Genomic DNA, 11850 nt, shown 5'->3' on the forward strand with positions numbered 1-11850 from the left:
TCTCTGATTCCACCTGCAGGTTACAAGCTTCCTATCCTCCAGGAACTTCTGATCCTCAAGGAGAATCTACCTTTCTTTTCAAGCCATAGTTAAGGGGTGAAGTTGGAGGTCATATCCCCTTTGATCTGAAGGATCCTTCATATCTTGCCTCTGTTGAGAGGAAGAGATGAAACTGCAGAACCTTCTCCCTGGAGCATCACAACAGTAGTCATGATCATCTCCTACCAACTGGGAGAGGGGCATTCAGCTCAATGGCAGGAATGTGCTGAGGGAAGGGAGGGGGGATGCAGTCCTGGTGTGGAAAAGGCTGAAGCCGCTCTATTTCTAATTAACATGAGCTTCAGTCTTGTTGGAACCCGGCATGTCCGGAGCCTGCAGCTTCAGTCATTTGACTTTTACCTCTAATTCCCACTGCTAGGTATGAACAGTTCGACCCCAGCTCCTGACCTTCCAGGCAGCAGTCCCAACCTCCTAAACATTAATGAATGATCCCTGCTCTCCGTTGACCGATTCGGGCTCCACGCAGCGCCCTTTCCTCCGGGTCACTCTTCGGTTCCGGTGGAATTTGGCATAACAGCGTAGCCCTATGGAAAAGACACGCATAGTGAGCAGGAGGGACCAGGGCTCACTACAGCAGTAACGTCAAACAATTCGCTCCCGGCTGTTCGTGACAGAGCTTGCTGCAGTGGGGACAGTTCCAGGGCTGGGAAGCCTGGGCTGTGTCAAATGGGGTGGCAGAGAAATGCCTCACAGGGTTGGGGCATATTGCTTTCTGGGCCCTTGCTATTCTGTTTGGCTTGCTGTTCTGGTTTGGGATTCGTTGGCTCAGGCAGAAGGTTTCACTGGCTTCTTGAAATACCAATGAATTATCCTGATTGTTTTCAGTGATTTTCTGGAAGACCTGCTTGGTTTCCCCCTATTACTTCCCATTACTGTCTAAGTGATCTCTCCATTGGGAAATTACTATAGACTTAATGTGCAGCAGCAATGGCCGGGGAGCTCCCCTTGCTATTTATTTCCCCGAAGCTTCAGGAGAGGAAGGAAGAGACTTTGAAATGTTATTACTGGGAGGTCTGACCCAAGGCTCAGTGCTGATCTCTTTCAGTGACTCTGTTTTGGGGGCTCGAAGTGCAGGGTCTGAAGGAAGCTATCTGATAGAGCGTTGATGACTACTAAGGGCGAAAAAAGGCATTTTATTTGTAAAAAACCATCAGTACATATTCTCCTGTGGCAGTGGGCGACGTGAGCCTCTGGTCAGCATAACTCAACTGTTTCTGGCACCGACAGATTTCTCTTTTGGTATCTATTGTCTAACTTTGTTACACCAGAACGCATAGCTAGTCGGGCCAGACAGGGTACCGCTTAGGTGTAAATAATTCTCATGAAAGCCCTGATTTTCAGTAGCCCAGGATCTGGTCATTAGTGATGGCAGGAGCTGATTTGATCATCCTAGAAACTGCAACTCTTTTTACTTCCCGAGCAGGCAGCAGACAGCAACAGTGCTGGCACCCCCAGAGTGGGGGAGGCTGAGGATTTGTAGCTTTTATGAGACATCCCATAAACTGTCCTTGAGTACTCGCACACGGGGGACCCAGCCAGTGTCACAGGTCACTGAGCAGCCTTTTGGAGTTCATGTCCCTGGGCTACGTTGAGACCAGCTACCTTGAAGTTGGGTTTCTGCCCCTCATTACCAATCCCCCCAGGGCAGCCTGGCCTCCCAGAAGGAGAGCACACAAGATCAGAGCTCTGCTCTTATTTAAGCGTCTTGTCTGTCTGGACCCTACATCTCTGGGGATCTTTTTAATGCTACAGAGGATGCACATTTGGCATGAACTCGTAACTAGCTAAGTACAAAGCAGGGCTGGGGGCAGCCCTTGTTAGGCTTGCAGAAACACTTTGCTAGGCTAATCTAGGAGAACATTGTCTCTGATGTGCACCTTCAAGCCACACCCAAGGTGAAGGCTATGATTTCACATTGCAACTTCAGGAAAGCAGACTGTTTAACTGGGTAAAAAGTAGGGGAATGACCAGGTCGAGTCACTAGGTACCTAACACATGTCACAACAATTGGCAACCAGAGTTTTTTTTCTGGCAGACAAGACCCAGTGCCTGGAGCTGATCCTGAACACGTTCAGACTAGAAGAGTGGCTTTCAACATCTTCATAATGCAACTGTCTGTTGAGGGCTGCTGTCCATTCTTCAGAAATAGTTGTAAGAAACAAAAGGCTGTGTCCTGCCCACACCTACTACATTGCTGCAGGTTCAGTTGAAATTAACTCAGAAAAGCCGTATTAGGCATATGGTCATGTAAATAAGGACAGTAGTCTGTCTCTTTTTATAACCTGCGATACTTGAAAGCACCATCAAAGTGTTAATATATTGTGGCTTTTTCTGTTAGGTTTGTAGATATGAGGATTTTTGTTTTCAAGAGGGAAAACATATCCTAGATGAGTCAACAGTCAGACTGTGAGTCAGTGGCGGGGAAAGGCTAAGAGCAGCAGAGCCTGGCTCCTATTTTCACGTACAAACCGCTATTCCGAGTCAACGCAGCCAACTGTGAAGCCAGCTGGAAGGGGGAGAGCAAAGAGCTGAACTCACCTTCAGTGCACATACAGTCATCGTAGCATTTGTTGTTAAGGCCTCGGTTGTGTGGTTTGCAGAGGTGTTCGCGCAAGTCACAGCAAGAGCCTGCAACACAGGAACAAGGGTCAGCACAGCTCGTTCATCCCCTTCCCTTGTGGGGCCACTGACACCCATGGCAGCTCCATGGTACAGATGTCATCTGTTTCCTCAACACGCCTAGAGCCCATCTGCCACTTCAGACGAGTATTAGGAAGTAGGACTCTTGTATTAGACCCTGGGCTGGTTTTCAAACCACCTCACGTTTGGAGAAATGACTGCACCAAGCTGATCCTGACCTGGGAGGCAGTCAAGGTGATGATCACACGGCTCTCCTTCAGCTGTCACGGTATCATTTCCGCTGCTGGGGCTCTTACTGCGGCGTTTTTCTATGGAGATAAACATGGTGATAGAAAATTTCATGCTAGTGGTTTTATTTTGGAGACTCTATTGTTCCAGGGTAAAACCAGCCTCAAACTTCAAGAGCTTGAGCTCCAAACCTTCATAGTCTAATCTCCTCCCTATTTCCCAACCCTCCATCTATCATTTTTCCTCTGCCCTCAAACTATGCAGCCAAAATTAGAAGCATTCTGAAACTAAGCACAAAACACAATCAGCATTATGCTTTTTCTCCTTCCTCACCACTATGATCTCACATCCTTCAGCACATCTGTGAACACTAACCATGAGACAAGACTTTGGGGAAAGAGGACAGGGAGGTTTAGCACCTTTCTTTTTAGCAGACGGCCACATTTCTGGTTTGAGATCCTCATAGTCTGTCCAGTCAAAGAGTGCCATATCTAGGGTGGGCATCACATCCCCGTCTTGCCTGAGACGAGCCTGCAAACCACGAGAAACCAAAGAGACAAGGGATTATGCTTCTGTAGGACACTGAAGTATTTGCAAATTTTCCTAGTGCTTTTAGACCTTAAAAAGGCTTAATGATTCCCCCTCCCTCCACCCCTGTCTTGTCCACTGGGGATTCCTGGCATCTCATTTTCACAAGGGAAGAGCTTTCTGTTGCAGCTGAAGCCAAGAGGGAAGTTTCCACTGGTTCTACGCGAGGACTAGAGGTGAGGAAGGAGCATCAGGACATACTGCCTCTCCAGCCAAGTGCTCCTACTGCCTCGGTGGGCCTTGAAGCTGAATGAAGATGGCTAGCTAAGGGAGAGGTAGGGCAGGGAGGGAGGAGAAGCAACTAAACAAACTGTGGATGAAGAAGAGGTGTTCAAACATCTCCAAGACAGGGAGCTGCTCCTGAGGAGGGCTTTGGTGTTAAGCAAGCACTTACCCTGAACTGAAAACAAAAGGAAACTGGCCCTTATCTGGAGGAGATTTCTGTCTGCATCAGAGGTACAGTTACTAGCTGTCTCTACCTGTGACCGTGGGGATGTGGCTGGAAGAACAGGAGGCTCTTCTGTGGAAACAGCAAGTTCCAGTGCAGTGATGAGATGTGTGGTGGGAGCCAGACTTGTAGCTTCCTCTGCCTGGAGGTTTTGAAACTGTGCTTCAAAGCTTTCAGGTTTCTTGTACAGGGAGCTTGGCCCAGCATCAGGAGTCTTCCCTGCAGAGGGCAACAGGTACAGCAGCATGAGCTTTCTCATCCCTTTTCTCTCTCTGTGCTATAGATTTAAGGCAAAGGAATTCAGATTTCATCTGAATGGTGATCACTGGCTGGCATTCTATCACCCTGAGCTGCTGCTTAGACCAGCATAAAAGAGTCGTGTGCTATTAAATTCAAGTGACAGACCAGGTCCAGCGTATATGCATGTTGAATTTACACACTTCAGCCACACACAACCACACCTTGAAGATATGTCTATCTCTTGCTTAAGAAGCAAAGGATTTCTTCTTCTAATCTCAAGAGTACAAAGCTTACCTGTTTAACCATTTTTAAATCAATGGATTAAGCTGCTGCAAATACCTGTGAGCACATTCTTATTTGATTTTAGCAGTGTGTTATTTCAATTCAGCTCAAATCTGGACCTACCTAACTTGAAATAAGAGTATTTTCACATCCTGATCCCTGTTCTTCCTAAGTACGAATTTAAATATAGACCCTTAAGTTAAACCACAGAAACAAGGCCTGTTTTGTAGTCTACAAATACTGCTTCAAACCAGTTTTGTTGCATGCGCCTCTATATTGCTTAACATGAGTTGCTTAGTCGGTCTCCTGAGAAAACAATAGACTCTTCTTACTGACACGGTGATAGGTGGAGCTCAGGGATGCTGACACCCAGCTTGTCCAACAGCGTGGATTGACAGCAATTGCCTAGCTTTGATAGAACTCAAGATTTACCACACTGAGCATACGGTACTACGGAGACACCCCCCCACAACTTGACCTGCAAAGGAAAGCAGTCCCAGTCAAAACCATGCGATGTTTTAAAGTAATAAATACAATCTCACATATGCTTTTTTTTTTTTTTTTTTGGTAGTTCAGCATAAATACAGAAGAACAAAACCTCTGATGAGAAGAAACTGATCTTCAAGCAAAGTAGGGGTTTTGTATTATTTCTAGTTCTGGTCATGTTTCGAAGTCAATGGAGAGATTGAGCATGGCTTGGACGTGTTTGTTCATAAATTGAACCATTTGCTAAAAAAGCAAAAATACCCAAAGCAGGCCACCCCAAAACAACCCCTCAAGTCCTAGGGAATTTGGGAGCTCCCCCTGTAAGGCAAACCAGGCCATTTTCCCAAAATTGCGGCCAGCAGTAAAAGACTCTGGTTCTGGAGTTCCCCTTTTTTCTTGTGCCTCTTTTGTTTGGCAGATTTCTCCCCAAGGCAGGCACACATCCCACACCCTCCACACCCATGTGGCTCAGCCACAGCTGCGTCTTCTTGCCCTCACACAAGTGACACTCATTTCCAGTGACCCAACAGCTTCGGCTTCCCTGGGAGCTCAAATACCTCTGTGGTGTTTCAGTCTGTCCCTGCGGCTGTGTCGCCGATGCTCTCGGTTTGGCTTCTTTCCTCTCTCAGACCCGGGAGACTGGTTCTCCCTCTCAGGAGATGGGAACTCAAAACCCAGGAACGCATCCTTATTCTGTTTCAGGGCTGCTGGCTGTCCCTCTGCCGCTGGCTCTTCCATGGCTGGAGCTCCGCTACCCGTTCTGAGGGCCTCTTCCCCAGCTGGCCGCCCTCTAGAAGGCATGGCATGGACCCTCTCCTTCTTGGCCAGGCTATGCCTGTGGTGGTGCCCGCTTCTGGGCTGCTGCAGCCACATCTCTTGGTTTTGAAGGTGGTTGTGGTCCTCTGGGACATTTTTGAGCTTCGTACCAGGGTCCAGGGAGACCGCGAGACTGATGTCAGAAAGAACCAGCACGCACAGGTAAAGGAAAGGAGAGAAGAAGGTAGAAGGAGTTGCCATAATCATGGGTGCTCTGCCTCACCTGCAATTAAAATGAAAAATAAAAAAAAAAAAGAAAGAAGAAAAAATAAGCAACAACTTCTACAATTGTAAAGGCAGGCAAGATTCAGACCTAGGACACTTGGATTAAAACTGGAAGTGATTTTTCTTCTCTCCTTGGTTACCTCCTCGTCTCCCAGACCTAGTTACAGCAGCTGAGACACACGTGCAGGGCCTGCAGGGCTGAGAGATCCCAGTTTCATGTGCAAATGAGGGCCATCCATCAGCAGGACGTTTCCCTTTGATGCCTGCCTAACGCCCCTACCCCCCCATTCACAGCTTACCCTCCCAGGGGCTGGGGGGGCTGGCTCCTGCAGGCCACCCCTCCTGCACAGCACCAGCTGTCCGGCTCAGGCTCTCTGCTGCCAGCTTGGCATCCAGGGCCTGGCTGGCACCGGCCCCTCCTCGCAGCTGGTTTCCTTGCAATGAAGATATCAAGATGGACAGAACTGGAGGCAGATGGTGGCCTCGCAGGACCAGAAACAGCCCCGAGCAGCTCAAACGGGAGACACGTGCGTGCACACACATACCGCGTCAGGGTGGCTGACACCAGTCCAGAGAAGAAAAACAACCACTGGGAATTTTGTGGTGATACCCCACAGCGCAGCAGAGAAACAAACCTGCTGTCAGCAGAGCAGGGGATGCTGCTCCGGAGATCAAGGAGCAGGGAGGCAGGCTGAGTTTGCTCCAGGTTGGCCCACTTTCCCTCCTTGACCCCTACCCGTCACTTCACCGTACCCCATCGGGTGAGGCTGTCACTGGGAGGGCAGCTGAAGTCCAAAGAACACCCAGACCAGGTCCCTCAGCACAGCGGCTGCAGACTGTTCTCATTCATTCTGCTTCACTGTAATATATTTGAGGGTCTTCCCTCATGTCTGCGTTTGAGACATGGCTTTGGGACACCGCACAAGTCAGACACTTCCTCTGTCTTTTTGTGCAAAAGGTTTTGAGCATTTCCAGTGCAGCCTTTCACTTCGTGGTAGCTTTCTCAGACCGTCCCGCTCAAGCCGGGCAGCATGAAGGCGTGCTTAAAGCCAGAGTTCCCCCCAGAAAACCAGACCTATGCTTCCATTTGAGAAATACGGCCGCAGAGTTACAGCCACAGCTCTTCGCTCAGCCTCCTCCCCGGCTTTCCTGCACCCCAGCCCCCGTTGCACCCAATTTCCATCTCTCTGTTCACCAGATGAACCTCTGTGCTGCACAATGACAAGGGCTGCTACTCCCTGCTCCCGGTGCTTTGCTGCTTGACCAGCCACCGTCACCCGTGAAGGGCAGCAGGTTGACCCTTTGAGGTCAATCTCAGTGCCTTTCTGAGGAGCTGTCAGGAGACACCCTAAGAATGGCCTTGATTTGTCCTTTCCTCTGCTTTCAACCTATGAGACCGATGTGGAGTGTGAGTCGGTGAAACCTCTGCCATCATAGCAGCCCCCGCCCCAAACCCCCCTTATGGAGCATCTGGGGAGTTCAGAGGGGATGTCTTCATGTTCTTAACTGAAAAAGCTGCTTATTCATTCTCTAGCCAATTCTGCCTTTCCAACCTCTGTTACTGCTCAGAGCCTGGGAGTAAATTTTCAGTTCAGGCCTCCCCTGGACAGAGGTAGGCAGCACAGGGCCCTTCTCTTTCATGCACTGTCTGAAAAGCAGGTCTTTCTACTGCCCACAAAGGACAACAAACTGTTGCTTGAGGACTCATTTAGGAGGTGCTGGGGTAGTTCATTTGCTGAAGGCATAACACTGTGAAATAGTATTTTATTGGCAGCTACCTGGGAGAACAAAAAAACAGACCAACAGCTAAATCTGTTAACAGATCACTTGAAGTCCTGCTTCCAAACCAGTGGAACAAACAGCATCCGAGCAAAACCCAAGCTCTGCATCCATGCTTTTCGGTTTGTTTCCAAGGATATTCTCTTTTAAGAACCAGAGCAAAGCACCTGGATCAAGGCATCACTCAGAACAACTCAAAGAGCTGGAAGCAGCATCTTACCTTTTCATCTGTGGGCGAAACGCCAAGCGGAGAGAACAAGTGCAAAGAGAACTGGGGCAGGTATCGCCCACCTCACTCACAGACACGGGCCCTTTGATGGTGAACCTGACATTAGTGCAGACTCCGGTTTTCAGGAGGAGCTAGAAAGCAGCTAAATGCAGCAGGGCAGCTATCAGGTCTGCTGCTGTGTGTAGGGGGGCATTTATTTAGGCTGCCCAGCTGTCTTGTTGGTGTGACGTGGGATGAAAGTGCAGCTAGAGCACATGAGTTGCTGGCTGAGAGGGCAGGCTGATGTCCTGCGTTACTGTGCTACTGGGAATTTGTCAGGGGAGGTCTGAGCTGTTGGCCAAACCAAAACAGTGCATGGGCAAGTCTTGGTACCTTGAGTTAATGCAACACTGCTGTGCTAGAGGCACAGAGGTCCCAGCCTTCTCTTACGGACTTGTTTCCATGCCCTCATCTATCTTTAACTGCTGAAACCTCTTCCTACTCCCTCCGTTTCTCTCATCCTATAGAAGCTGTAAAATTCACGCTTCCAAAAGGCAGCTAGGTAACACAAGGGCATCCCTAGCTCTCCTCAGTGCTCAGGGTCCTCGGAGTCTGAGCACCGGCACAAGCTCCACCCTGACCTCTCTCAGTGCGACAGTCCACAAAAGAAGGCCGTGCTGCCCTGAACTTGTGGATGGAGGTGACAACAATATTCTCATCCCGCTGATGCACCTTTTCTGCAAAGGGTGAAGTTCTGCCCCGAGGCGTGTGCCAGGCAGAAAGAAGTCTGGCCGTGTAAGGAGAAGCCTTTCCTAAATTGCCCTAAAACAAATACACATTACAAGTCCAGAATTCATCCTTTTCTTAGGGTTCATATATTAATAAAGGAAATAGCTGAAGTATTTGCCAAGTTAAGCTGCCCCTGTAGCTCTTCACAACACCAGACCTACATCCTCCTTACTACACCCTCTGCCTTGCATTTCCTTTATATACCCTCAGGATTACAAGCCACCTGCCTTTTGGGGTAGCAAATCTGTCTACTAACAAGAAAACGTGTAAAGCAAAGAAAAGGCCTCAGAGCTACCCAGGGTGCAGGCTCAGGGCTGATGGGTGAGTTGCAGTCCTGTCTCTCAGCCACTACTTCTGATCCATTTTGGGTTCGTAGTGGATGGTCACAACCCTGTAAGGGAAATTAGGTGGGTTTTTTACATCTTGGGTAACTTTCTCTCTGAGGAGTCTCTTTCTCTGGACTCACTGATACAATTGCTATTAGCACACCTTCCCGCTATAAACACAGTTATGTCACCTTGGCTCTGAAACTGCCCCTGCTGCATTTGGTTTGTATTTGACAAAGCAGGAACATCAGATCCTCTACGTTCGTTCACATACCTGACTTAAAACACGACACCTGACAGTCCTGCCTTTACCTTTTCACCTAAGTTCTTCACGTCACTTCGTGTCAGCCAAGAGGAACAAAACTCTTGAACCGAGAAACAGAGAATACCAAGATTCTCTACCACCCCAGACCACAAACGATGCGGTTTGTACGCTCAAGGGCTGAACCACGCGAGACCCAAGCACGTACTCTGGGACAGATTTCTCTTTGGCGCTGATAAGCTCAGGCTTTGGCAGGGCTGTGTAAAGATTTCCTGGAGTCCAGACAAACCCAAGCTGCAGCGACAGACAAAGTGTGCGTGCATCTACATGGGTGTTGTGTGTCTGTGCATGTGTGGCAGGGATGACAGACAATAAACCCGGCTCCGTGTGCCAGGCTGCCTGTAAACAAGAAGCCATAGGGTGATGGATGGGCTTGGGAAGGCCTGGAGCAGAATGGATGGGGTAGGGTCTGTGGTAGCTGACATGCAGAGAGCTGGCTGGAGCCAGGAGGGTGGCATTGTGCAGATAAATGAGATTTCACTTCCCTGCTGGGTCTCTTTCCATCTGTTTTTCTGTTTCTGGAGGCAAATGCTGGGAAGCTTCATATACAATCTGCCAACAGACCTTCCCATTTCAAAGGGATCTCTCCCAGCCTCCTAGGGTCACCAAAGGCAGACAGGTAATCTTAAATGCACCCTTCTCTTTTCCTCCACGGGGCAAAAGTAGTAACACGTTTCTTCACTCCAACGTCTCTTGCACACTCACTTTGTAAGGAATATTTTTCCTTCTGCTGGCCCAGACATGCTTGGGACGACAGAGCAGCAGAGTCCCCTGCTCACACATCTCAGTCCTTTTGGGTCTCCCTTTGGAGCTACCCTCCTCCTTTCTTAGGTTTCCTGTAGCCCTCGTCACCTCTCCTCCCTCCCTTGCCTTCCATATCCATCTGGCTCCAGAGTTTCCTTGTCCCTCATGACCGAGTTTGATGGGAGAGATTTCCCCTCTGCAGATATTTAGGCTACACGACTTGAATCCCGCTACGACCCTTTGAAATACCTGCTTTCCTCTGGCTTGTGTTGCTTTCTCTCACTTTCTGCCATCTCCAAACAGCACGCCACTGTAGAGAGCGCCAAACTCCCTAACAAACTAATCGCACCAGAGAGATTCAGGCTCGCAGGGGGTTGACTGGGAGCTGTCAGCACTGTGCCTCCACCAAGCATCTCCCTGGGGCAACACAGGACCACTTGCAACGCGACTCACGCGACATCAGTTGAAGGGCTGAAACTGGGGCTCTGTTTTTGCTGTCCCACTGTCCCAGGCAATCCCTTCCGTTGGCTCAGCTCTGGCTGACAGACCGCTCTCTGCTCTCCTAACCACCGAGGGCAAGTGGCTTGTTCCCGCGGCGCGACCCTCTCCTCCAGCCCAGACTGTAAGGTGGCAGTTTTGTACCAGTCACTAAGTCACTGCCAAGCCCCAGCACCCTGGCTCTGCTGAACACTGAACGCCTTTGCAAAGCCTTCAAGTCACTACGTGCCGCGCACCCTCAGCCGCAGCCACGCCAACCCTTCTCCTGTGCCCAGCTGCCCCGCGCAGAGCGCTTCACTGCCCTCGGCACCCCGAGCAGGGAGGGTGCAGCCCCAACAGCCCCCCGGGACAGAGCAGCCCTAGCAAGTCGCTGCAGTGAAGGGGAAGAGGGGCACATGGATGAATATGCAGTACCCTCTGCTCTGCTTCCCGCTGGGACTTCACGGAGCGGCTGACACAGCCATCATGGGCGACCTGCTATCAAACTGAGCCCATTCTGCCCAATAATGAGATTAAAATAGCAATGAGTCTGAGATTAGCATCCAAGATGTAGTCGCTCGCTGTCAGCACAGCAGAGCAGACTCTCCGGTTTAACGCACAGTGCCTAGTGACAGACACACTCAACAGCAAAGGCCATCGCTCACCCCGCGGGACGGCACCCGCCGGCGTGACAGGGAAGAACGGGGGCAGGTTTGGCCCGATCTTCACTGGAGGGGGGAGAAGTGGATGTGTCCCAGCTGACAGAACAGTTAGGCTGGGCTTTCGATGGTTTTCCTTCATGCCATTCTCACTTTGAACCGAACTCTGCCTCCTCTGCAAGGGAGAGGAGATGGGAATACAAACCCCGTTCCACTAAAACCTCTCGCTGATGAAAGACTTCGGGTGTGAATTGGATAAATGTCACTTAAATCCTACATGATGAATTACTGGCTGTAATAAGCCATTAACTGATGCCAAATTGATTTAATTCAGAGACGAGATCTCACTTTTCTCAGCAGAGGAGGAGCAGAGAACAACCCGCGGGGACTGGGGGGCTCCGTCCGCGCGTGCATGGCAGCGCCATGACTCCGTGGGAAAAGCTTCCGTCACCCCTCGGCCACTTTCCACGGCCGCTCCGGCGCGGAGCCGGGACGTGCACCCCAGGGGTACGAGAGGGCCGCTGCCTCCCTCC

At 50.1% G+C, this 11850-nt stretch overlaps 1 protein-coding gene across 1 annotated transcript; it reads right to left on the minus strand.

Annotated features, from left to right (window-relative positions):
* Positions 1 to 471: 471 nt before the first annotated feature.
* Positions 472 to 5995, minus strand: DRAXIN (dorsal inhibitory axon guidance protein). The gene is made up of 6 exons (XM_010146679.1): positions 5530 to 5995; positions 3996 to 4183; positions 3348 to 3459; positions 2919 to 3008; positions 2599 to 2688; positions 472 to 584 (listed from the first exon to the last, which is right to left on the minus strand). The coding sequence occupies exons 1-6, from the start codon at positions 5993 to 5995 to the stop codon at positions 472 to 474; spliced, it is 1059 nt and encodes a 352-aa protein (XP_010144981.1).
* Positions 5996 to 11850: the final 5855 nt, after the last annotated feature.

This window comes from Eurypyga helias, unplaced genomic scaffold (genome assembly GCF_000690775.1).
Source record: "Eurypyga helias isolate BGI_N326 unplaced genomic scaffold, ASM69077v1 scaffold9142, whole genome shotgun sequence".
NCBI classification, from domain to species: domain Eukaryota; kingdom Metazoa; phylum Chordata; class Aves; order Eurypygiformes; family Eurypygidae; genus Eurypyga; species Eurypyga helias.

Coding starts and splice junctions, on each gene's coding strand:
- DRAXIN (XM_010146679.1), bottom strand. CDS start 5,995: ATGATTATGGCAACTCCTTCTACCTTCTTCTCTCCTTTCCTTTACCTG. Junction 3,460..3,995: donor CCACATCCCCACGGTCACAG/GTAGAGACAGCT, acceptor CGTGGTTTGCAG/GCTCGTCTCAGGCAAGACGG. Junction 585..2,598: donor TGACTGTATGTGCACTGAAG/GTGAGTTCAGCT, acceptor TCTTTTCCATAG/GGCTACGCTGTTATGCCAAA.